General features: G+C 46.3%; 1 protein-coding gene across 16 annotated transcripts in view; it reads right to left on the reverse strand.

Annotated features, from left to right (window-relative positions):
• The window catches only part of LOC125390519 (protocadherin gamma-C4), a 182652-nt gene that overhangs the window by 76978 nt on the left and 78147 nt on the right, over positions 1-27527 (reverse strand). Inside the window, exon 1 of one of the 16 annotated variants that reach the window (XM_087896099.1) lies at positions 24793-27420. The exons of 10 other annotated variants lie outside the window; for them this stretch is intronic. In XM_087896099.1, coding sequence (XP_087752225.1) covers positions 24793-27213 — 2421 coding nt within the window. In that variant the 5' untranslated portion in view covers positions 27214-27420. Of the gene's footprint in view, positions 1-1256; positions 3855-6124; positions 8768-10286; positions 12914-14748; positions 17379-19610; positions 22221-24792; positions 27421-27527 lie in introns of those variants that run through there. 5 more of the 16 variants (XM_087896100.1, XM_087896101.1, XM_087896097.1 and 2 more) reach the window with 5 other exon arrangements.

A 27527-nucleotide genomic window follows, 5' to 3' on the forward strand; every position in this document is an offset into this window, starting at 1 on the left:
ACTCAACAGCAGTGGACAGCTCAGTGAGCATTTTAGTTCTCTCATATTTTACCTACAAACCCACTTCCTTGAAATTATTTTCAGTAGCTGTTTGTGTGTTTCTATTTTTTCCCTTAGATTTCTGGTGTTGAGTAAGACTTAGTAAAAGAAAACTAGGAATCTGAAGAATACTATAAAATTACCTTGTCTTGGGTAACCAACCTAATTTTAGTAACTGAGAATTATTGGCCGTACATTTAGAAGCACATCAGAATGTAGAAAAGATTCTAGGAGAGGACATAATTCATGTGTCTAGAATCTGTGTTTGGTGATGGCTGCAGGACAGCAGACCTTAGCTACCTCCAATGCTTAAGAATAAACTCTAGCTGAGCTAGGCTCCAGCCTCTGGTAGCCAGAAAATAAAATTGGAAGGAAAGTTACAGATACTTGTGAGAAAAGGCCAGACATAAAAGTGAGATTAAAAGAACCCTTAATATATCTGAACACTATTACCAAATTATTATCACTTCATACTTGAGAACCTTTTGTACATAGTATTTCTCAATTTATATTAATAAAGAAAAAACCTCATAAGCTCAAGATATTGATCTCCCAAGAAACAACTACAGAGAAACAAAAGTATAGTTCAGTTTATATTTGAGCAGGATCAGCACGAGATGGCTCAGCAGGTAAAGGCACTTGCTGCCCAACCTAATTGAATCTGAATTAAGTTCCTTGGACTCGCAAGGTAGAAATAGAGAACCAACTCCCAAAAGTTGTCCTCTGACCTCCACATGGCACAAACACACACACACACACACACACACACACACACACACACACACTGTTTAGAATTACTTGAAAGGCAGTGAGTCATAATACTTCTATGTTTTGAGTTTTGATACAATATTTCAATATTGTATATGGATACAATATTTCAATATTGTATATGGATACAATATTTCAAAATCCTGAAGCCTAATGGTGCAGTTACTGGCCCTTAGAGAAAAGACAGGAAAGGAAGTGAGATTGTGCAAATTAAACAGGAGATTGTGAGTAAAACGTGCTTTAAGATATTCCTTTCAAAGCCAGATGTGGTAGCGCACACCTTTAATGCCAGCACTTGGGAGGCAGAGGGAGGAGGACTTTTGTGTGTTCAGTGCCAACCTGGTCTACACAGTGAGTTCCAGGACAACTGGACCCTGTTTTAAAAAAATTCATCCCAAACGAATATGAAAATTAAACAATTTGCGAATGAAAGGCTCATTGAAACTCACGTGAGTAGAAGCGAGAGAATCAGAGACTGTCATGTTCTTCTCAGTGACACTCACTTCCACAGAAGCTTGCATGGAAAGATCTTGCGGAGGGACCATTTCTGGCGTTAAGGTAAGAAAATGAGACGTTTTTTGACTATTGGAGGCAACATAGAGATTGTAGGAATAAGGCAGAGTCCCCTCACTGTAGTTGAGAGAAACCCCTGGTCTAGTCTTATAACAGAGGCCAGACTGAAAGCAGTCTGAGACTGTAGGACTGTGGGACTGTCGAAGACGAATGGCCATGGCCAGAATCACAACGAAAAGAAAGAGTACTGAGACCAAGGCCAGGGCCACCACCAGGTAAAACTGAAGCTCACTCTGGGGGTCCGACGGCAGAGGGTCATCGCTGAGGTCTGGCAGGACCTCCTGCAGGCTGTCAGCGAAGATCAGGTGCAGCGTAGCTGTCGCTGAGAGCGGTGGCTGTCCACCATCACGCACAGCAACCAGAAGGCGCTGCCGAGCCGCGTCCTTGTCGCCCAAGGCACGCGCTGTGCGCACTTCGCCAGTGCGCAGGCCCAGGCTGAAGAGTCCCGGATCACTGGCCTGCAGCACGTGATACGACAACCAGGCATTGTGTCCGGAGTCTGCGTCCACCGCCACCACCTTAGTGACCAGGTATCCCGGCTCGGCGGCGCGCGGTACCATATCGAAGAGCGCGGAACCATCGGACTCGAGCGCGGGGTACAGCACGCGTGGTGCATTGTCGTTGCGGTCGCCCACCAGCACGAGCATGCTCACGTTGGCGCTGAGCGCTGGCGAGCCCTGGTCGCGCGCCTGCAGTGTCAGTTGGAAGGAGCGGAGCTGCTCGTGGTCGAAGGCGCGCTGCGCGAACACCACTCCGCTGTCCTGGTTCACGGATACGTAGGACCATAGCGATTTAGGTTCCAGGTCGCTGGCTATGATGGAGTAGGAAACATGGCCATTGGGCCCCAAATCCGGGTCGGAGGCGCTAACTTGTGCAATGGAAGCACCAGGCGGGTTATTTTCGGCCACTTGAATCAAGTAGGAGGTCTGGTGGAAAACTGGAGCGTTGTCATTGATGTCCCCAATGTGCAGCGTGACGCTTGTGCTGGAGGAGAGGGGTGGCTTGCCTCTATCAGTGGCGACGATGGTGACATTGTACACTGGAGTCTGCTCCCGGTCCAGAACCCCATCAGTTACAAGTTTATAGTAATTACTGGCAGAAGATTCAATTCTAAAAGGAACCGTTTCTTTTATGAAGCACATCACCCTTCCATTTTCTTCTGAATCTTTATCATATGTTTTGAACAGAGCCACCACTGTCCCAGGTTCTGCATTTTCGGTTATAGAATTGGACACTGAAGTAAAAACTGCTTCTGGGGCATTGTCGTTTTCATCGAGAATTTCTATAATAACTTTACATTCTGTGGCCATGCCTCCACCATCCTTGGCCTCTATGCTCATGGTATAAGTTTTCTTGGTTTCAAAGTCTATAGGGCCTTCAGATTTAATTTCTCCATTTTGAGGATCTAGGATAAACTTATTTCTAATATCATCTCCTACTGATTTGAAGGAGTAGGTGACCTCTGCATTGACACCCTCATCCTGGTCGGTGGCCAGCACCTTTAGCACAGAAGTGCCTGAGGGCGCGTTCTCTCTAAGACTGACTTTGTACAAGTCTAGGCTGAACACTGGGGGGTTATCATTAGCATCAGTGACCTCGATTTGAATTTGAGCAGTGCCAGTTAGTACTGGTTCTCCCCCGTCCACCGCGGTCAGGACCAAGAGCTGGGAGCTCTGCTTTTCCCTGTCTAAATGCTTCTCTAACACTAATTCGGGGGCTTCCTTGCCTTCAGCCTTGTCCTTCACCAGCAGAGAGAAATGCTCGTTCAAACTGAGCTGGTAACTCTGGAGGGAGTGCGGTCCTACATCTTCATCTATGGCAGATTCCAGGCCAAACCTAGTGCCTGGGATTGCAAATTCATTTATTTGTAAAACAATACTCTTTTGGAGGAAGTGGGGCGGATTATCATTTATATCTTCAATCACCATGCTGACGTGAAAGACGTTTAGGGGATTTTCTGCCACAATTTCTAAGGGCAGGACACACAGAGGGCTTTGGAGGCACAGCACCTCACGATCTATTCTGTCGCTCACAACTATGTTCCCGTTCTCAGGGTTCACAGTAAGGTACGGTTTCTCTGCGATAACTCTGAGGTTTCGAGTCCGTAAATCCCGAACAGGCAGCCCCAGGTCCACAGCGAGGTTTCCCACAACCGAGCCCATGGCCATTTCTTCCGGAATAGAATATCGGACTTGCTCCGAAAGCCCCGTACAGAACAAAGGCAGCAAGAACGGAAAGAGTACTTGCCTCCACCGGGTCCTGCTCCCTGACTTCACGTTGGGCTCCATCCTTCTCAGAGGTTCCCGAGTGAAGCGGGGAGGCTTCACGAATTACTTCCCCCACCACGAAGAGAACACAAACGCTCCCTGCAAGTCTGAGGATCTCAGTCTCTAAACGGATTTACTAAGCAGAAAATTCAAGTCCCCCCACTCTTTAAGCCTTCAGTGAAGACTTTCAACCCGTAGAGCCTGGGAGTCAGCTCTTACAGCGAATTGGACAACAGCGGCGCCCAGAGTACACTCATAAAATAGCAACCGGACTCAATGGGTTTAGGCATACAGAGTTATCTCTGTTGGAACAAAAGCAACAAAGGAGTTTATGAGTTTAGAATTTGTTTTCCAGTGTTGCTATTGAACAAAGCCCCCAGAGATGGAATCTATAGCATAACTATTAACCCAGCAATGATAGATTAAAGGGCCTGTCTTCTCCTGTTAGAGGAAATGCACACAGTGGAAGAACCAGGCAAGACTCTTCTCAAGTCCACGTGGAAAAATAGCCCCACCAAGTGGTTTAGGGAAACCTGACAGTGGTGAAATGACACCACGTATCATCTTCAGACACACGCAGAATTGCTAGAGATAGGGCACTCCATACTATTTAGGGCACATTTGAAATAAGGATGATCAGTGCCATAAATTATTACAGGGATCGTTAAATGTTCGTTCACCCTTAAGAATTTAATGACATGACATGTGAGCACATTTTCCTTTTTACCCTTTAGTTTAAATGAACTATATATATGGTGCATCACAACTGAATCTTCAGCGACTTGCAAACCAACTTTCAGAGTTCTGTTCACAGCTCCCCAACTCGTTTAGATTGTGCAATCTCTCCCTACCAATCATAGCATTTTGAATAATCTAATTCTAGTTCAAGTGTAGTACCTTAAGAATTTTTTCCCCTTTTGAGTTTGGAATTCCATAAGTATAAACACTACTCAAAACACTCAAATATTCTTCTTGGCTTCAAGACAAATTTAGGCATATGTAGGGAGAACTAACAGCAGTTGAAGAATTGTGCTCAGTCACCAAATTTACAGTGAATTATATTAAGATCAACTCCTAAGTGTAAACCGTTAACTTGAAAGGAAATATTCATGCACAAATAACTTGAATCAAATTGCAAGGTGTGACATAGTAGAGTTTAATTATGGAAGTGATCCCTGTGATTAAATCTTCTTCTAGATAAGTCTCTTTTTGTTGTTTGCTTTTGCTTCAGATAATACGCATATTACTGGATAAGTATTGAGGCTCCAGTAGCAAGGGCTTTTTCTTTCTGATTAACGCAATCGAATATGCTTAAGTGTAGTGAAAAATGAACTTAAGAAAACGGGAATCCAAGACTTCTAGATGAAAGACGACGATGAAGAGAAGGAGAAGACAACAACAAAGAAGAAAAGGGGGAGGAGGAAGGAGGAGAAGGAGAAGAAGAAGAAGAAGAAGAAAAGTCCCACCCCACCTTGTGCTAGAGATTTCACCAAGGGTCTTACGTGCTAAGCACATGATTGGCCACTGAATCAATCACTTATGTAATCCAAATACCCATGCCCCTCTCCACAAACCATATAAACAAATCTGAATTTGAAACTTTCTGAGAAGCATGGGATAAACATTTCTATATATGAATTTGTTACATTAAAAAGCATTCCAAAAAAAGGAAAGGAAAAATAGAAAAGGACAAGAGAAGAAAAAACAGGAAAGAGAAAAAACATTGCACACAACACTACAGCAAAAAAACAAAAGGAAGCAACATTGACTCAACAACAGTCAGGTTATTCTCAGAATAATCTAGTGAATTCACAGTAGGATAGATAGGGAGCCTAAGAAAATGATCCTGCATTCCCTCTCCCAACAAAGAAAGCCTTGTTATGCGTCTGTTTTGATAGGGTGAAGCATCGACACAAAATTGAAGTAGTAAACAGGATCCCCAAAGACCATCAACCTTCAAAAAACAAAACAAAACAAAACGGAACTGTTCTGTACTCAGAAGAAAATCTCACTATAAGTAGTGTGTAGATAAACGAGGAAACGCTGCAGAGACCATGTTCCTAAATTAAATTTACACATTAGAAGCAAACCATGGTAGACTATAGAGAGGCCGTGAAATTGAAATAAAATCTATGAGTCATCGAATTAAATCACAATTAGTTTACATTGATAGCCACAGATCATGATGATAGACAAACGATACTGAAGTTAATGCACTACAAAGCAAGTGAAGATAATCGATCTAGCCTTACAAAATCAAAAGAAAACATGCAAGCACTAAAATTCGACTTTGATAAAGCCTTTTGAAAAAAATATTAATCTGATGGTAAGGTACATAAACCAACAAACAAGTGTTCTAAATATGTATAGAGTACTTATTTTCGCCCAAGTCTAATTTTCATAACCAACTCAACAAAAGTCCCTTCAAGACTTGTGCCAAAACAGCACCATTTGGGAGGCAAAGAAATATGTCTCACCTGAATATCTGTAGGGTCACATTTGCCTAAAATGGTAGCTGAGTCTTCAGCTATCAAGAGAGGCTCGCTTTTCCCACAACTCTCCTGGCTAATGAGCGTGTCTGCATAGTTGGGCTGCGGAAAGATCAGGTGACTCTTCCTCGAGTCTGCAGTGAGCGAAACCTCGTGGGAGTAGGTCTGGAGGAAAGCTCGCACCCCGTCTACGCCCACAAAATGCGAAGGAGGCATGCCAGCCAAACCGCTGGCAGCCTGGAGCAGACGCGAGGAGTGCCAGCGCCGAAGCCTGAGAGCCAGTAGTACCATAACAAAGATGAGGAAGATGCAAGAGACTGCAGTGATGGCCACCACTAGGTAGAGGGTGAGACTTGACTCATCAGGATTGGCGGGAGTCTCCAGACTAACCAAATCCTCCAGAACCTCTGGGATGCTGTCAGCTACCGCCACAGTAAGTCTGACAGTGGCGGAGAGGGGAGGCTGGCCATGATCCTGTACAGATACCACAAGGCTCTGCTTGAGAGCGTCTTTGTCCATCAAGACGCGGGCAGTGCGAACCTCGCCTGTGTGTAGCCCCACGGAGAAGAGCCCTGGCTCGCTGGCTTTGAGCAGGCGGTAGGATAGCCAGGCGTTCTGCCCCGAGTCTCTGTCCACCGCCACCACCTTGGTCACTAAATAACCCGGCTCTGCAGAGCGGGGCGCCAATTCCACACCAGTGGAACCATCAGTAGGGAGAGAGGGGTACAGGATCTCTGGAGTATTATCGTTCTGGTCCAGCACGTACAGCATCAGCGAAATATTGCTGCTTAATGGCGGGTCGCCACTGTCACGTGCAGTCACTCCCAGTTGTAGGGTTTGGAACTGCTCATAGTCGAAGGATTGCAGGGCATACAGTACACCGGTGTCTGCGTTGATAGAAACATACGAGGACAGAGGTGATCCCTGGATTGTGTCCTCAGCCAGAGAGTAAGTGACCTGGGCATTCTCTCTGCTGTCCCTATCGACTGCGGTCACTGAGAAGATGGAAGAGCCCCTGGGGTTGTTTTCAGGAATGTAGGCAGAGTAAGAGGGGTGAGTGAAAACTGGAGGGTTGTCGTTGGCATCCGCCACTTTCAGCAGGAGGTACGTTTCTGTAGACAAGGCTGGACTTCCCTGATCTTTGGCGATTAATGTAATATTGTAGCTCTCCACCTGCTCCCGATCCAGTTCACTATTTGTTATCAATTTATAGTAATTTCCATAGGTCTTTTCTAACTTAAAAGGAAGACCACTAGGAATGAAGCAAGTGACCTGACCGTTTTCTCCAGAATCTTGATCTTGAACGTTTAAAAGAGCAATTACTGTACCTGAAGGAGAATTTTCCATCACGGAGTTAATGGAAGAGGTGACAGTTATCTCTGGAGTGTTATCATTCACATCCACAACTGTGATCAGCAACTTGGCGGTGCTTAACAGGCCTCCACCATCTTGGCCTTGAATTTCCATCTCGTAGAATCTGTACTTTTCAAAATCCAGAGGCTTTTCGACTAGAATTTCTCCAGTTTGAGGATTCAACTGAAAGATTTCAGAAGCTTTGCTTTTCACTTTCCGGAACGAGTACCTCACTTCCCCGTTGATACCCTCGTCTGGGTCTGTGGCGTTAACCACGAGCACCCGAGTTCCAGAGCTGAGGTTTTCGGGAATACTCACTCTGTACACAGACTGTGTGAACTTTGGGATGTGGTCATTTACATCGAGGACCACCACACGAACGGGAACCGTGCCCTTGCGGATGGGATCTCCCCCATCTAAGGCTGTGAGGAGGAGGTTGTGAGAGGCCTCTTTCTCCCGATCCAGGCCTTCCTCCAGCACGAGCTCTGGGTTCTTGTCCCCATCGGTTCCGCCTCTCACATGCAAGGAAAAGTAGCTACTAGGGCTGAGCTGGTAGCTCTGGAGGGAGTTCATCCCCGTATCTGGATCCCTAGCGTTAGGAAGAGGAAATCGCGATCCAGGACTAGCCTGCTCGCTGACTTTGATCTCCACCTCCTCTTCCCGGAAGCTGGGGGCGTTATCGTTAATGTCCGTTATTTCCACCTCCACTCCGTAAATTTTCAGGGTGTCCTCCACGAGAATCTCCAAATTTAGCAAACAGGATGACAACGCATCACACAACTCTTCCCGGTCAATCCTACTTGCAGTGACCAAGCTGCCACCTCGCGGATTCAGAGCGAAAAACTGCGTTTTGCCTCTGGAGACTATGCGGACTCCGCGTTCCGCAACCTCCCAGGTCTCCAGCCCCAGGTCTTTGGAGATGTTGCCCACGAAGAAGCCTTTATCTGTCTCTTCTGGCACCGAGTATCGCATCTGCCCTGCCCCAAACCTCAACAAGGTCCCCAGGAAAATGCACAGCGCGACCAGCGCGCTGCGGTCTAGTTTCTGAGGCTGATTTGCCATGGCCCGGTGTGAGCTCGGTTCCGTGGGGGGTCTTGCGCCGGTTTATTTATTTATTTTTTTCTGAATTACCTTTTGTGTCTACGAGATTCCAGGACGTCCGCATCCAAAATATATCCCGAAGCGAACGAAGGTGTTCTTATTTTCAGAATTAAGACGTGTGAGTATCCATTCCTTTCAGCTTTGTATGGTTGAGGTTCCGGAGGACTCAATAGCTTTGTCCTCCCATTCCTTGATTGGTCAACAGCGGCGCCTAGAGTCCAATCTTATTATTACAACACTAAGAAAAACCTGGTGTCTGTGGCAGAGGAAATTGTCACACTCACCTTTTCCGTGGATCATACACATTTGTAAGGTTGAAAACCGCAAACAACAGTGATATGATGTAAAATTTGTTAAGGGCACTTATGAAAAGGGTAAATATTAAATGGACTTATTTAATTAAAAACGTTTTGAAACACTACTGGAACTGGAAATGGGCAGACTAGTTGTGATTCCGATTGGCTTTGCTGACGGAAGAGACACGACATCTGTGGATGTGAAAACTGCATGGCCCACAAAATCCGCAGGTAGGACGCATGGCTATTATTAATACTTTTTATGCAAGTTTTTATTTTATTGTTGGAATTCTATGGATACGCGCGTGTCTTTGTGAGTATGTGCATATGTGAACGTGGGTTCATGTGAGGTCCGGGAGAAGGTGGAACTGGAGTTACAGGCAGTAGTGAGCCGCCAGTTGTGGGTGCTCGGCCAAAGAGCAGCGGTGATCTCAACTACTAAGCCAATCTCTCCAGTTCCCACCAGAGTTGTTTTTAAAATGAGTTCTTTTGTTTTTTAACAAGGAAAAAAGACGAAATGTTTCGTTCAAACTCTGAATAGCATTATGGTTATCATTTAAAAGGTAATACATACAACTGTATTTCATATCTTTTTTATATCTATAACTGCAAGGCATTTTTTAAGATTTATTTACTTATTTATTATGTCTACAATATTCTTTCTGCGTATATGCCTGAAGACCAGAAGAGGGCACCAAACCTCATTACAGATGGTTGTGAGCCACCATGTGGTTGCTGGGAATTGAACTCAGGACCTTTGGAAGAGCAGGCAATGCTCTTAACTGCTGAGTCATCTCTCCAGCTCCCCCTTTTTTACTGCAAGGCATTTTAAATGAAAAAACTCACATAAGATTTTCATATACTTGTGTGTGTTAGAGGCAGGAGGAGAGGGAGGAGAGAATTAGTAATCAAAGCCAGGACTAGAGCACACTACACAAGCAACCCTCAAAAAGAAAAAAGAATTAAATATACTTGGATAGGAGTGTATTTAAGCACAGCAAACCTTATGTTGTGTGTGCTGGATAGAACTGGGCATATTCCACGTGAGGCACGTGAGCTCTGTCACCAAGTCATGCTTCCACATCCCTTCCAAACACAGTGATACCCATGAGTTTGGTCTAGATTTCCCTTAGGCACTTTAAGCTCCAAAAATAGAGCCGGCCAGTTGGGTCATGCGTTTATTCTCAGCACTCGGGAAGCAGAGGCAGGTAGGTCTCTGTGAATTCCAAGTCAATTTGGTCTACACAGAGAATTCCAGGACAACTAGGACTACATAGATTTCTGTCTCAAAACTAAACAAAAACAAACAAAAGCAAACACAAACGAAACCCTTAAATAGTACTACTGTATTTGAGTGCATTGGCATACGGGCGGCGTATAAAAAGTGTAAGATTAAATACCTGGTTAAAGTTCTTCTCGTCTGCTTCAACACCAGGAGTTAAAATGCTAGCCAACAGTGCTGAGGAACTATCTTTGTTGAGAATATCTTGTGAGGATGGATAATCACCAACAGACGTGAGAAAATTAAAATCTGGCTTAGCTTGATCTCCAGGCACGCACAAATTATAGGCATAGGGCAAAGTTCCTTCACTGTAGTTGGGTGGAAGTACAGGTGGAGACTTGGAGCCAAGAACCGATCCGAAGCAGCCAGTGGTTGACGGGCTGGAAGACTGTCGCAAGCGCAAAGCAATGGCCAAAATTACCGCGAGGAGGAAAAGCACTGAGATCAAGGCCAAGGCCACCACCAGGTAAAACTGAAGCTCACTCTGAGAGTCGGAAGGGGAGGGATGATCGACGAGGTCCGGCAATGCTTCTTGTAGGCTGTCTGCGAAAACTAGAAGCAATGTAGCAGTGGCAGAGAGCGGTGGCTGTCCACCATCCCGCACAGCAACCAGAAGGCGCTGCCGAGCCGCGTCCTTGTCGCCCAAGGCACGCGCTGTGCGCACCTCGCCAGTGCGCAGGCCCAGGCTGAATAGCCCAGGATCACTGGCCTGCAGCACGTGATACGACAGCCAGGCATTGTGTCCGGAATCGGCGTCCACTGCCACCACTTTGGTGACCAGATATCCGGGCTCGGCAGCGCGAGGCACCATGTCGAAGAGCGCGGAACCATCAGGCTCCAGCGCAGGATACAGCACGCGCGGAGCGTTGTCGTTGCGGTCGCCCACGAGCACGCGCATGCTCACGTTGGCGCTGAGAGCGGGCGAGCCCTGGTCGCGGGCCTGCAGTGTCAGCTGGAAGGAGCGGAGCTGCTCGTGGTCGAAGGCGCGCTGCGCGAACACCACTCCGCTGTCCTGGTTCACGGATACGAATGATGACAACGCCTTTGGATCTAGGTCGCTGGCTATGATGGAGTAGGAGACGAGGCCATTTGGTCCCAGATCTGGATCCCATGCTTTGACTTGGGTTATGGAGGTACCGGGCTGGTTGTTTTCTGGTACGTTTACCAGATAGGAGGGCTTTTGGAAAACAGGAGCGTTGTCGTTGACGTCAGCGACGTGCAGAGTGATGGTTGTGCTGGAGGAAAGGGGCAGTTTGCCCCTATCTGTGGCTGTGATAGTGATGTTGTACCCCGGGGTCTGTTCCCGGTCTAAGATGCTATCTGTTACTAACTTGTAGTAATTATTGGAAGAAGAATGAATCTTAAACGGACTATCTCTGATTAAACTGCACGAGACTTCTGCGTTTTCCCCAGAATCCCGATCCCGTACTTTGAAGAGGGCCACAACCGTTCCAGAAGGGGAGTTCTCCAGAATTTGTTCAGAGAGGGAAGCGATGATTATTTCTGGGCGGTTGTCGTTCTCATCTAGAACTTCTATAATTACTTTACACTGTGAAGAAAGAGATCCTCGGTCCTTTACCTCCACATCAATCGTATATCTTTCTACTTCTTCAAAATCCAATGACTGGCGACTTACAATATCTCCGGTTATGGGATCCAGAGAGAACACGTGCTGGGCTTTATTAGCCACACCCAGGAAGGAGTAAGTGAACTCTGCATTGATGCCCTCGTCCTGATCGGTTGCCCTCAGCCTTAGGACGGTCGTCCCTGGAGGCACATCTTCCCGAAGGCGGACCCTGTACACATCTTGGCTGAACACTGGAGGGTTGTCGTTGGCATCCACCACTCGGATTCGGAGCTGAGCGGTACCACTTCGGGGCGGGTCCCCACCGTCTACAGCTGTCAGCACCAGGTGGTGGGTGCTCTCTGTTTCTCGGTCCAGCATCTTTTGCAGTTCTAATTCTGGGTATTTGCTACCATCCGGATTGTCTTTCACCAATAATGAGAAATACTCGTTAGGACTTAGGTGATACTTGCTCAGTGAATTCACACCAATATCAGGATCTTCTGCAGACTCCAGAATTGTTCTCATCCCTGGGCTGACGGATTCACTTATTTCTAGGTTTATTTCATCTTTTGGGAATTGAGGAGCGTGGTCATTAACGTCCTCAACCTCCACAACGACATGAAAAATATTCAAGGGGTTTTCCAGTACGGCTTCCAACTGCAACTCACACCTTCTTCTCTCCTTGCATATCTGCTCACGGTCTATGCGGTCCTTCACCAGTAAGTCCCCGCTCTCCGCGTCCACGCTGAAGTGCAGCTTCTCAGCGCTAACCCGCAGCTTCCGAGCCGACACTTCCAGAACACTGAGCCCCAGATCCTTAGCGAGGTTCCCTACTACAGAGCCGCGGTCCAGCTCCTCCGGGATAGAGTAGCGGACCGGCTTGGCCAGCGCGGGACAGAACAAAGGCAGCAGCAGTGTAAATAGTACCTGCGGGCGGCTGGGGCGCCGCCTGTGCGCGCAGCTCCCTCCCATTGTTGGCTCGGGTTCTCTCCGGGTCTTCGGTTCTTCACAGTAGGATAGAGTGCAGTCTTCTGAGGCGGTAGCGCCTTAGATCCAGGACAGCGGGACCCCAGTTTGGGACCGGGAATCGATATCTTAGTCTCTGTGAATCAGAGTTCCCTTTGGAATGTATTCATTTCTGCGCAGGAAATTCCAGCCTAGAGACTGAGTGATCCGGGGCTTTGGAGCTTGCGCTGCACTGGCCGACAGCGGCGCCCAGAGGCTTTGAGTGGAATTGCAGTCTGGAGTTTCATATTTTGAGGAATCTTTTACATAAAAGCAAATTGATAGCTAAATATTTTAATTTCATTTCTCATTTACTTTGTTTCCATCGTGGAAAATTTTAATATTAAAGATTGTGCTTAATTTTTTTAAAAAATCCTCATTTTGGGTAGACTGAAGGACTATTTCCTTCAAATAAAAAGGCATGAAAGAAAGTAAAAGGAAGGTACACAGACCCTAACCCATGGCCCACTATTTCCCAAATCATCCACCTGTAAGAGATAACTATCAGTCCTTTTGAGGGTAATTATCTTTTGTCATCAACCCAACCTTTGTCAGCTAAAAAGTAAAAACCACTTCACCCATATTTAGAATGCAACCCTGGCTGTATTCAGTCATTCTGGATGTTCAACATTGCTCTTAAGATTTTTAATAGAATATTGATATCAAAAGAGTTCTGTTGAAGCTTGCTTTTTTCAAATAATGGAACTGAAATATACACAGAATAATAATTATTGCTCTCGTGGGACAGAGATGCAGAATAACAGTTTCAATGACTCAATAGCGTTATAACTGCAGTGTGTACTTACCTTCCAGGGATCTACAGTTAAGCAAGTGTTGACACAGAATGTCATGGTCTCAGATGTGTTTTGAGACTCGGTAGAGCTCTTCTTTTTCTAGTAACTTCTAATAATAAATAATAATAAATCCAAAGATCGAACCAAATATATCACGATTTTCTTGCACTAAATGTGCTCACCAATATCTCCACTAATCATTCATTTAGGATTTCATGTAATCTTTGCTTAAATTCTGATCCCCTGAAGAAATGCCAGTTTTTTCTTTGCTCTTAGCTCTTAGTTTATTTTAAAGTTCTGACCCAGTACTTTCAGGTTTCCTCTGAGTTTTCTTCTACATTAAAGATGAAATACCCTTATCATACATGCTTAGTTTCTGTTCTTGGGAACACACACATTATCCATCCCAAATTCATATTTATATTTTAGCTTTACTTAGTAGCATGTTTAATTTTGAAGGAAAAAAGACAAAGAGAACAAAAAAATCTCCTCAATCTAACCATATAAATTCTTGAAATTGTTGGGCAAGGAAAGTCATATTAAAGACTGTATCTCTCATATAGTAAGATGTTACATAATTATAGGCAAAAGGAAAGCCACTGGGGTAATGGGTATGATTGTGGTTATAAAGATCCTAAGCACATAGTTATGAATTGTTGGTCGACTATCAATTAAAAATTTAAAATCTCTAAGGAACATATTCATGTATTGTTTGAAAAATATAACTGCAAAGACATATTGACTGTCCTTAATGTCCGCAATGAACAGCATTAAACTTGGCTTGTGTATCTGGTGGGGTGAATGCATTTGTTTCTGACCTTTACCTAATTTTGACAAACTTGCCTTCAAAAGAGCTTTCTAAAGCGGTAGGGTTGCAGGACATGGCCCCTGAGGAGGGCACAAAAATCAACAGACACTTTCAGATGAAAACGGTTCCCTTTTAGGAACTGTCAATATTGCACAACACAACAACACACAAGGTTCTGCAAGGCTACTCATGACAACCTTATGCAATCTCGGTGATTTTCACGACAGTTTCCAAAATAGTCTTAACCACCAGATTCTACTCTTTAACGTTCCAGCGAGAGGCACGTGTCTCCGGAACCGAGGGAAGTGGTTTTAAAGTAGAGATCTACTATTACTACCACCCGGTTTCAAGCCTAAATGTAAATCTGACCACAGCTGTTTAAAGAAAAGGTAAAATCAGCACTCACTGGCACCAGAGGGGCATCTTCTACAGGGCACTTCGAATCATCTAACAGAGACAAGGGATCTTTTTTCTCGCAACTCTCCTGGCTGATGAGCGTGTCTGCATAGTTGGGCTGCGGAAAGATCAGGTGACTCTTCCTGGAATCAGCGGTGAGGGAAACCTCGTGCGAATAGGTCTGCAAGAAAGCGCGCACCCCGTCCACGCCCACATAGTGAGAGGCAGGCAGGCCACTCAATCCATCTCTGGAAGACTGAAGCGCGTGAGACTCGTGCCAGCGCCGAAGCTTGATTGCCAACAACACAATGACAAAGGCGAGAAAAACACAGGACACCACTGCCACTGCCACTACTAGGTAGAGGGTGAGACTTGAGGTTTCAGAGTCCTGCGGTGGCTCTAGGTTGCCCAAGTCCGCCAGAACATCGGGGATGCTGTCAGCTACTGCAACAGTCAAAGTGACCGTGGCGGAGAGAGGAGGCTGGCCATGGTCTTGCACGGCCACTACTAGACTCTGCTTGAGGGCATCCCTCTCCAGCAAAGCTCGCGCGGTGCGCACCTCTCCCGTGTGCAGTCCCACGGAGAAGAGCCCTGGTTCGCTGGCTTTGAGTAGGCGATAGGACAGCCAGGCGTTCTGTCCGGAGTCTCTGTCCACTGCCACCACCTTCGTCACCAGGTAACCCAGCTCTGCTGAGCGGGGAGCAAGCTCTACCCCAGTGGAGCCGTCGGTGGGTGGAATGGGGTACAAGATTTCTGGTGAGTTATCATTCTGATCCAGCACGAACAGGGTCAAGGAGGCATTGCTGCTGAGGGGAGGCTTCCCGCTGTCACTAGCAATCACCTGCACCCGCAGTTCACGGAACTGCTCATAGTCAAAGGAGCAGAGAGCATACAGGATACCAGTGTCTGAGTTGATGGAGATGTAGGAAGAAAGTGGTGTACCCTCAATGGTGTCTTCAGCTAGAGAGTAAACGATCTGGGCGTTCTCTTTGCTGTCGGGATCCAGGGCTGTCACCGAGAAGATGGAAGCGCCCCTAGGGTTGTTCTCCGGGATATAGGTAAAGTAGGAGCTGTGAGAGAAGGTGGGAGGGTTGTCGTTGATATCCGCCACTTGCAGAGTGAAGTGAGCTTTGCTTGACAAAGGTGGGTTTCCCCCATCAGTGGCTGTTATAGTGATGTTGTAAGAGGATACCTGTTCCCTATCAAGGGCTCTATGTGTCACTAGTCTATAGTAACTATCAATGGACTTTTCTAATTTAAATGGTAGATCCCCTGAGATGGAACAGGTTACCTCTCCATTCTGCCCAGAGTCTAAATCATGTACGTTTAAAAGGGCTATGACAGTTCCCACAGGCGAATCTTCAGCCACTGGACTAAAGAGAGATGTGATGGTCACCTCTGGAGTGTTGTCGTTTACATCCTCTACTGTAACCAACACCTTTGCAGTTGCAAGATAGGCCCCTCCATCTTCAGCTTGGATTTCTATTTCATAGAAACTCATTTCTTCATAGTCTAGATTTTCAGATATTTTTATCTCCCCAGTATTTTTGTCTAGTTGGAATTTTAGCAATTGTGTATCCAGCAGTTTTCGGAATGAGTATGTCACTTCTCCATTGGCGCCTTCGTCTTTGTCGGTGGCAGTTACCTTTAGCAGCTGAGTGCCCACAGGCAAGTTCTCTGGAATGTTCACTCGGTATTCAGGCGAGGTGAAGATTGGAGCATTGTCATTTGCATCAAAGACAGTCACAGTGATGAGCACAGTGCCTGATCTGGGAGGGCTACCCCCATCAGAGGCCACGAGAACCAGGTGGTGAACCGCCTCTTCCTCACGATCTAGGGTGTGCTCCAGCACTAGCTCCGGGTACTTGACGCCTTTAGCTCGGCTCTGAACGCCTAGGGAGAAGTGCTTATTGGGGCTGAGCTGGTAGCTCTGCAGAGAGTTCACGCCCACATCCGGATCAATAGCTTCCGGGAGAGGAAAACGCATCCCTGATGCGACATTTTCATTAATTTTTACATCTAGAGTTTCTGCTTGGAATTTTGGCGCATTGTCATTGACATCCGTTACCTCTATTTCTACCCCGAAAAGTTTCACCCTGTCCTCCACAAGGATGTTAAAGCTTACAAGACAGGGCGCGCTCTGGGCGCACAGCTCCTCCCGGTCTATCCTGCCCGCGGTGACCAAGCTGCCGCCTCGCGGGTTCAGAGAGAAAAGCTGCGACCTACCTCTGGAGACGATGCGGACCCCGCGCTCCGCCATCTCGCGGGGTTCCAGCCCTAGGTCCTTGGAGATGTTGCCCACAAATGAACCTTTCTCTAGTTCTTCAGGGACCGAGTAGCGGATCTGCCGGGCTGCGGACTCCCAGGGAATCCACAGGAGAAGGAGAACCAGTTTGGTGCGCTCTGAGAGATTCCTTTGAGCGGCCATTGCCTCCTGACTACGGAATTCTCTCAAAGCTCTCCCCGATCCGCCGGGCGCGCTGTGGTGTGTTTCATCTGGCTCTTTTCTTCTTTCTGTGGCTACGGAGTCTCCCGCAGATGGAGCACCTTAAATTCAGGGGTGATTTTTCTTGCAGTCCAGGAGCGGGTTTGTAGGAACTGTGAGATTTTAGGCTTTTGGACCCTGAGAATTACAACTGGGCTCTGGCGGAGTTTCGCTCTTCGTAGGTGAACAGCGGCGCTCAGAGTCGGAAGAAGTTACTGCACCCACTACAATATCTCAGAAAATGTATCTTTCTGTTAAATTGTTTTATTTTACATTGATCCTTTGATTTCTCTGTTCATTTTTTTTTAAGAAAGAGTGTGACTTTGAAATCAGGGTGTCACACAAGGACAAGTTCTCCATCACTGAGTTATATCCGAGCCCTTCTCAACTCGTAGGCTACCGGGCAGTGTAATAAGTTAAATTGATAATATTTGCAACTTATCTTTAAGAATACCTACTTAAAGCATGAATAATGTTTATTTTCGTGTTGAAAAATTTCACAACTTTGATATTCATTCACACGGAGATAATTATACTCCTTTTGATAAAATTCACTGAAAGATTTTATTTTCTTTAATTTTATTATGTTGTTTACTTTATAATCCAGCCAGAGGCTGACATGATAGTCTATTATTAATTATTAACAATTCTTTAAATTTTATTTATTTATAAAATATTCTGTCTGTGTGTATGTCTGCAGGCCAGAAGAGGGCACCAGACCTCATTACAGATGGTTGTGAGCCACCATGTGGTTGCCGGCAATTGAACTCAGGACCTTTGGAAGAGCAGGCAATGCTCTTAACCACTGAGTCATCTCTCCAACCCCTATTAACAATTTTTTAAAATGTTCTTTTTATTATATAGAATTGTTATTGAAAATTTAATTAGGCAATTTAGAAATGAATTCATCTAATAATTAGAAAGTAAAAGGAGCAAATTGTATAGTTGATTACTAAAATGCGATGTAATGGGAAAAAAACATATACAGGCATTTCAGGCACCAGAAGCAAAACCAAAGATACAGTGATGTGATTTTTTTCCAGTATAGGGAGTCAAAGGATGCGAGCCAAGTGCTATACACTTGAGCTAAACCCCGTCCCTGACGTTGAGTTTTGAATAAGTTTCTATGTCAAGTATCTTATTGTATTAGAACATTGATAGCAATATTAACAATGTCTTCTCCTTGGCAGTTTATGTGGTAATGTGAAGAAGGTGGACCACAAATTTGTAGTTTTGCCTGCCCACCCACACCCAGAAGTCACAGGTTTACTTCTTTTTACAGAAGAAACAGGTTGTTTAAAAGTGTTTTAGTCGGTGTGGCTGAATTCTTCAGACATTTTGTTAGAGTTTTAAGAGGCAGGGTCTTGTCCCTTGAGCATTGGAATTCTAGGTAGGTACTGGCCAGACCCTGTTATGAATTTTATTCTTGAACATCTCCCAATTTTCTTGGAGATCATTTCTTTCAATCTAGAGGAAGAGATTGAGAAAAGGCACAAAAGCAGTTCTAAGGAAAGGGGAGGAAAATAATATGGAAGAAAGCTAGAAGAAGTGGAAGAGGAGGAGAAAAATCCCTTTAGGTCAGTTATATTAACTTTTGGGGACTACAAAAGCTTGGGAATGTGAACAAAACTTCAAGTCATGTCCCAAGAGAAGCATCTGTCATTGAACAGAAATTGGAAGATCTGTTAGCTGGTGTTCCAATCACTTCTCAAGTGCTCATGGGTAGACAAAAAAAAAAAAACATGAAAATAAATGAAGACACCAAAAGGCGGCAGAAATGATTTACAATGAATGCTTTCTTAGAAAGGAGCCAATCTGATAGATCAACATGCTTTTAACATTTTAGACATTATATAGACTAGATGCATAAATTCATTTAAGTAGCAAGTTTGGAGAGGTTACTCATTTATTTGGTTAGACACCAAGACTACTGCTTTAAAAATTATTTTATGTTTATGAGTGTTTGGTCCTCATATATTTATATGTACCACATGAATGCCTGGAGCCCAAAGAAGTCAGAAGACGGTGTCAGATTCCCTCATCCCCTGGAACTACAGTGATGGTTATGAGCCCCTGTGGGTGCTGGGAAGCCAATGCATGTCCTCTGCAAGAACAAGAACTCTTCACCCTTGAGCCATTTCTCCAGCCCCAAGAGTTTTACTGCTTTTGTTGCCAACCAGAGCCTTAGGAGATATCTCCAAGTTGTTAACTTTTTTTCCACTAAAGGTTAAGATCAACTTATGCACGAAAAGTTGTCATTTCACCATTGAGAAGACATGGTTGCAGTTAGCTACCGGTTTTTCAAATATGAACCTAGATATGAAAACAAAGTTACCATGCCTGAAATTAGAGAAACTAGGATTATTAAAGAATAAAACGAAACTTACCGGTGTTAGAGTCTCGGAATGTGTTGTCAAATCATTCCCAACGTGAAGCGGAATTAAAGCCCCCGGAGAACTACTGCAAACTATGTCTTCAGTAGAAGGCAGGGGTGCGCTACATTTCAGGAAATTTAACTCTGCCTTTCCAGTATGCCCAACGCACAGATTGTAGGAATAAGGCAGAGTCCCCTCGCTATAGTTGAGAGAAACCCCTGGTTTAGTCTTAGAGCAAAGACCAGATTGAAAGCAGCCCCAGACAGAGGGGCTGGAGGAGTGTCGCAGTCGAAGCGCGATGGCTAGAATCACAGCCAGGAGGAAAAGCACAGAAATCAAGGCCAAGGCCACCACCAAGTAGAACTGCAGCTCGGCTTGAGGGTCAGGGGATTGTGGGCTGTCACTGAGGTCTGGCAGGGCTTCCTGCAGGCTGTCAGCGAATACTAGAAGCAGCGTGGCGGTGGCCGAGAGAGGCGGCTGTCCACCATCGCGAACACCAACCAACAGACGCTGCCGCGCTGCGTCCTTGTCTCCCAAGGCACGCGCTGTGCGCACTTCGCCAGTGCGCAAACCCAGGCTGAAGAGCCCGGGATCACTGGCCTGCAGCACGTGGTACGACAACCAGGCATTGTGTCCGGAGTCTGCGTCCACCGCCACCACTTTGGTGACCAGATATCCGGGCTCGGCGGCCCGCGGTACCATGTCGAAAAGCGCTGAGCCGTCAGGCTCAAGTACGGGGTACAGCACGCGGGGTGCATTGTCGTTGCGATCGCCTATTAGCACGCGCATGCTCACGTTGGCGCTGAGAGCGGGCGAGCCCTGGTCGCGGGCCTGCAGTGTCAGCTGGAAGGAGCGGAGCTGTTCGTGGTCGAAGGCGCGCTGCGCGAACACCACTCCACTCTGTGCGTTCACGGTCACGTATGACCACAGCAATTTAGGTTCCAAGTCACTGGCTATGATGGAGTAGGAGATGTGACCATTGGATCCCAAATCCGGATCAGAGGCGCTGACTTGAGCGATGGAGGCTCCGGGTGGGTTGTTCTCCGCCACGTGGACTATGTAAGACGACTTCTGGAAAGCCGGAGCGTTATCGTTTACGTCAGTGATGTGCAGAGTGATGGTTGTACTGGAAGAAAGGGGTGGCTTGCCCCTGTCTGTGGCGGTGATGGTGACATTATACTGTGGGTCCTGCTCTCGGTCTATGGCTCCATCTGTTACTAACTTGTAGTAGTTGCTAGAAGAAGCCTGAATCTTGAAAGGCAGGTCTTTGCCTATGTCACAGGTCACTTCTCCGTTTCCCCCGATATCCCGATCTCGCGTTTTGAAGAGGGCAACCACCACTCCTGGAGGAGAATTCTCCAAGATACGTTCAGAAAGAGAGGTGACGACTATTTCTGGACTGTTGTCGTTTTCATCTAGGACGTCTATGATGATTTTACACTGTGTGGAGAGACCGCCTCCATCTTTCGCTTCCACTTCCATGGTGTATCTTTCTACATCTTCAAAATCCAATGGCTGGTTATTCTTAATCATGCCTGTTTTCTCATCTAGAGAGAACACGTGTCTTGTGCTCTGGGCAGTGCTCCGAAAGTAGTAACTTATCTCAGCATTGACGCCCTCATCCTCATCAGTGGCTGTCACTTGCAACACGGAGGATCCTGGCGGCAGATTTTCACTAACACTGGTCCTATATTCCTCTTTGCTGAACGCTGGAGGGTTGTCGTTGATGTCCTTTACAGATATTTCTATCTGAGTGGTAGCACTTCGAGGCGGGTCCCCTCCATCCAAGGCAGTCAGGATCAAGCGATGAGACCTCTGTTCTTCCCTGTCTAGGAGTTTCTCAAGAGATAGCTCTGGGCTTTTGCTGCCATCAGGATTAACTCTAACCATTAATGAGAAATAGGGGTTGGGGCTTATCTGGTAATCTTTAATTGAATTCAAACTTATGTCGGGGTCAGTGGCAGGCTCAAGGGGTATTCGTGTACCAACTGACACAGTTTCTAGAATTTCTAAACGCGTTTCTTTCTTCTCGAATTGAGGAGCGTGATCATTAACGTCCTCAACCTCCACAACGACATGAAAAATATTCAAGGGGTTTTCCAGCACGGCTTCCAACTGCAGCTCACACCTTCTTCTCTCCTTGCATATCTGCTCACGGTCTATGCGGTCCTTCACCAGTAAGTCCCCGCTCTCCGCGTCCACGCTGAAGTGCAGCTTCTCAGCGCTAACCCGCAGCTTCCGAGCTGACACTTCCAGGACACTGAGCCCCAGATTCTTGGCGAGGTTCCCCACCACAGAGCCGCGGTCCAGTTCCTCCGGGATGGAGTAGCGGACCGGCTTGGTCAGCGCGGGACAGAACAAAGGCAGCAGCAGTGTAAACAGTACCTGCGGGCGGCTGTGGCGCCGCCTGTGCGCGCAGCTTCCTCCCATTGTTGGCTCCGGTTCTCTCCGGGTCTTCGGTTCTTCACAGTAGGATAGAGTGCAATCTTCTGAGGCGGTAGTGCGTTAGATCCAGGACAGCGGGACCCCAGTTTGGGTCTGGGAATCGGTGTCTTAGTCGCTGTGAATGAGAGTTCCCTTTGGAATGTATTTGCTTCTGAGCAGGAAATTCCAGCCTAGAGACCGAGGGATCCGGGGCTTTGGAGCTTGCGCTGCACTGGCCGACAGCGGCGCCCAGAGGCTTTGAGTGGAATTGCAGCTTATCTTGTTTAGCAATCCCTTTCCAAAATGTATATATTGTTCTGAATATGCAGCTATGCAATAGCCGCAAAGTTTAATCTTACTATGGGATTACAGTGAGTACTTATTATTTAACGTTTTAAAGGCAATTATATATAATTGGAAATTTATATCACACTGTAGAATATTAAGTATTGTGTTGTGAATCTTCAGGTATAGCTCAGACCAACCAACCACCTTCAACAGTGATGAACATAAAGCCAATCTTTGTTTAGTGTGCATTGATCTTTCTGGCTATTGAGGAGAAAATCCAACATATTTAGTGTAATTTAACACTTGTAATTTCATTTCCAGCCTATTAATGTTCCACAGCCTGTTATCTACACACATAGCTTAAGAGCACCAGCAGTGACTGCTTCCCACAGCCTTTCCAGTCATTAGTCCAGTTACCTCTGCTGTGTGGTCTTATAGCTAAGGGGCAGTTGGGTGTGAAGTCATGTGTCTGCAAGCACAAGATGAAGGATTGAAGATGAGCCTGGGAGATATAACAGGACCCTGAGGTCAAAAAGCCAACTGAACTAAGCCAAGACGAATAAAAATATCCTCACCTGTGCTCTTGTAAACCCCCTGATAAAAACCACACGAAAGACACGGATGAAGTAGTGGGGCCAGCTGGGAAGAAGAAGGGGAAGGGTGGGGGTACGGTGGAGGTGAGGGGTGGTAATGGGGACTGAGTGTGATTGAAACACATTGCACACATGTATGAAAATGTCATGATTAGCACATGCTAATAAGCATTGAGAAGAGATGTTTTGTGTAGACTGTTATCTACTTACCATGTCACAGATACATACATCATGAGTATCTGTGTTGTTTTCCCCAAATTAACATGCATTTTATATGTATTAATTTAAATATAGATGTGACTCCTCAGAAGAGAAATTTGAAAAATTTCTATACTACATAACTAGAAAATTAGATTTCCATGGAATTCTTATTTTCTTCTATTAGCATACAAAAGAAAGAGTGGTTTCTTTTACTTTGTTTTTAAGGTGATGCAGATTGAACCCAGAGCTGTGCACAAGAGCTAGTTTCAGGACAGGCTCCAAAGCTTCAGAGAAACCCTGTCTTGAAAAAACACATTTTTTTAAAGACAGTGTCTCTCTATATAGACCTGGTTGTCCTGGAACTCACTCTGTAGATCAGATTGTCCTCAGACTCACAGAGATCTGCCTGCCTCTGCCTCCCGAGTGCTGGGATTAGAGACAGGCACCAGGCTGTAGAATAGACATTTGAAGACTTCATCTCTTTCCCTTTCTTTTTCAGGCACAGGGAAACTGGGTGTCTCACACAGGATAGCCAAGTACTCTGCCACTGAGCAATACTCCCATCTCCAAAGTTAAGTTCAAGTGTTCTCCTGCATGCCATCTGTTACTTGAATGTTGACCTTATGTTGAAAAAACTAAATAATATTTTTCCTCATAGTTAAAATCCGAGAAAATCTCTTTAGATTCTTCTGCAGCAGGTTCTGATACCAGTTTCTAACTTACATCCTATCTACTTCCTGAGATTGGCGAATTGAGCTGGAGACAAAATTTTAATTTCCTATATTTGACAAATTTTTAATTCCCCATATTAGCAACTTCTCTTGAGAAAGCATACACTTGAAAGAAGAGTGTCAAGTTATTTTTCATAACTTGATACTATAGCACTAGGAAACCCAAACCTTTAATGCTATTACTGTAAAGGATTCTACAATTTTCACCATTAAAAGAAAAAAAGACATAGAGGCTTTGCTGGGGTTTGGAAATCATAGCTGAAACTTAACTCACCCTCAGAAAAGATTTATTTTTTATTTTTGTTTTTTGAGACAGTGTTTCTCTGTGTAGCTTTGGAGCCTGTCCTGGAACTCACTCTGTAGCCCAGGCTGGCCTCAAACTCACAGAGATCCTCCTGTCTCTGCCTCCCGAGCACTGGGATTAAAGGTGTGCACCACTGCCACCCGGCCTCAGAAAAGATCTTTAAGCATAAATAATTTCTACAAACTTACGGTCTGAAAAACAATAGTTAATTGAGGTATTTTCCTGTCACAAAATAGAAACGTGGGGGCAGAGACTGTGGGGTTTCAGCTGTTTCTCCAAGAAAGGGTCACCTATTAGTTCACCCTTACAGAGTGTCACACTGGAAACTGTTTTAGGAGCAAGAACTACAATGAGGGGCATTAGGAACAATGACCACTTAACATCAGGAAGAGAACTCCAGCTGGAGAGATAGTAGAGAGCCACCATGACCAACCAAGCCGCTCTATCCATGCAGGAAAATAGGAACCGCTTCCACTGACAAGAGTTTTATAATAAAAAAGTGAAAATCCTATCAGTGATGTCCGACCAATCAACTGAAAGACTAGGCTCAGTGAAAGCTTGAGTGGTTACAAATACGTAAATATCGACTTATGCAACATGAAAGTAGAGAGCTAATTATCATAAATTAATAAAGGGAAAAAAACCAAACTCACAGGAACCAAAGGAGTGTCATCAATGGGAAACTTGGACTCAACTGAGCTGCACACAGGTTCGCTTTTCCCGCAGCTCTCCTGACTGATGAGTGTGTCTGCGTAGTTGGGCTGCGGGAAGATTAGGTGGCTCTTCCCAGAGTCAGGTGTGAGGGAGAACTCTTGAGAATAGGTCTGTAGGAAAGCTTGAACCCCATGCATGCCCACAACATGTGATGGTGGTACCCCAGTCAATTCACCTGTTGTAGCCTGTAGCAGATGCGAAGCGTGCCAACGCCTTAGCCTAAGGGCCAGCAGTGCAAGTACAAAGACTAGGAAGACACAGGAGACCACAGCAACCGCCACGACCAGGTAGAGTGTGATATCAGAATCAGGGTCTGCAGGAGTGTTGATACTACCCAAGTCAGCCAGGATGTCAGGGATGCTGTCTGCCACAGCCACTGTGAGAGTGATGGTGGCAGAAAGAGGGGGTTGACCATGATCCTGAACAGCCACCACGAGGCTTTGCTTGAGTGCGTCTCTGTCTAGAAGCGACCGAGCTGTGCGCACTTCGCCTGAGCGGAGACCTACTGTGAAGAGTCCCGGCTCACTAGCCTTTAGCAGACGGAAAGACAACCAGGCATTCTGTCCCGAGTCTTTGTCCACCGCCACCACCTTGGTCACTAGATATCCGGACTCCGCTGAGCGGGGTGCCAGCTCCACACCGGTGGAGCCATCAGTTGGGAGGGAGGGGTACAGGATCCTGGGAGCATTGTCATTCTGATCCAGTAGAAACACAGTCAGGGACACGTTGCTGCTGAGTTGTGGGTGTCCGCTGTCGCTTGCCCTCACCTGCATCTGCAGATTTCGAAATTGCTCATAGTCAAAGGATTGCAGAGCATAGAGCACACCGGTGTCAGAGTTGATGGAGACATAGGAGGAGAGTGGTGCTCCCTGGATGGTGTTTTCCACCAAAGAGTAAGTGACCTTAGCGTTCTCACTGTCATCGGGGTCATGGGCAGTAACTGAGAAGATGGAGGTGCCTCTGGGGTTGTTTTCAGGGAGATAGACTGAGTACGAAGTTTGAGAGAAGGCAGGTGGGTTGTCGTTGATGTCAGCTACGTACAGGGTGATGTGACTCTCTGTGGACAAGGATGGGGTTCCCCTGTCTGTTGCCGTCACTGTGATGTTATACTCAGAAGCCTTTTCTCGATCAAGAGTCTGGGTTGTCAGCAGCCTGTAGTAATCATCTACTGAATTTTCTAATTTAAAAGACGGGTTCTCCTGGATGGAACAGACAACTTGACCGTTCTTCCCCGAGTCTTGGTCTTGAGCATTGAAAAGAACGATTACTGTCCCTGGAGGCGCATCTTCCCTCACGGGGCTAAACAGAGATGTAATGGTCACTTCCGGCCGATTGTCGTTCACATCTTCTACCATAATTACCAGTTTGGTCCGCCCTTTCAGTCCCCCACCATCTTCAGCCTGTATTTCTATTTCATATAATGAACATTCTTCATAGTCCAGAGTTTTCGCTACGGATATTTCTCCGGTATTTTCATGAAGATGGAATAACAGGGACTGTTTTTCATTAATCTTCCGGAATTTATATGTCACTTTCCCATTGGCGCCCTCATCCGGGTCTCTAGCTCTCACGGTAAGCAGCAAGGTGCCCGGGGTCACGTTCTCAAGGACTTTCATGCGGTAAACCGGTTGGTCGAAAACAGGGGCGTTGTCGTTTGTATCCAGCACTGTGATCTGGATGAGCGCTGTGCTGGAGCGGCGCGGGTCGCCACCGTCGGAGGCGGTGAGGACCAGGTGGTGAATGGGCTCTTCCTCTCGGTCCAGGGTGCGCTCCAGCACCAGTTCTGGGTTTATAGTTCCGTCGTCTCCGGTTTGCAGGTGTAGGGAGAAGTGTTGGTTGAGGCTGAGCTGGTAACTCTGGAGGGAGTTTAGGCCCACATCTGGATCAATCGCTTCTGGGAGTGGGTACCGCGCTCCAGGGGCAGCGATTTCGCTAATTTTTACTACCAAATTTTCAGCCTCAAATTTCGGGGGATTGTCATTGATATCAAGCACCTCTACTTCCACCCCATAAAGTTTCACTCTGTCTTCAACTAGGACTTTAAAGCTTAGGAGACAGGGCGCACTCTGGGCGCACAGCTCCTCCCGGTCTATTCTGCCTGCGGTGACCAAGCCGCCGCTTCGCGGGCTCAGAGAGAAAAGCTGAGTCTTACCTTTGGAGATGATGCGAACTCCGTGCTCCGCCAGCTCACGGGGATCCAGTCCCAGGTCCTTAGAGATATTTCCTACCATATAACCCTTTTCTGTCTCTTCTGGTACCAAATAGCGGATCTGCCTGGCCCTGGCCTCCCACAGCATCCCTAGCAGCGCGCAAAGGAGGATCAGTCTTCTGCAGGGCGGGCTTCTGGTGCCGGCAGCCATTGTTGCTTTCGCTCCGGAATTTTCTCAGAATGCTCTTTGCGCTCACTTACTCCTTAGACTCTTCTTTTCTTCCCACAATTGTCCGATGATACTTATTCCTCAGGAGAAAGTCAGAGCGGTCCAAGTTAAAAGGTTGAGCTTTGCCCGGGAACCAGTTTGTAGGACACACAGGGCTTTGTGTAGTTGCTGACGTGAAATCCGGATGGAATGCTGAGTTTTCCTTTCCGTTGGTGAACAGCGGCGCTCAGAGTCCCAAATGGTTACTACACCCTCCTTCCCTCCGTTCATTTCTCAATCCCCCTCCTTCTGTCTCC

This window comes from Myodes glareolus, chromosome 13 (genome assembly GCF_982192425.1).
Source record: "Myodes glareolus chromosome 13, mMyoGla1.1, whole genome shotgun sequence".
In the NCBI taxonomy this organism is placed as follows: domain Eukaryota; kingdom Metazoa; phylum Chordata; class Mammalia; order Rodentia; family Cricetidae; genus Myodes; species Myodes glareolus.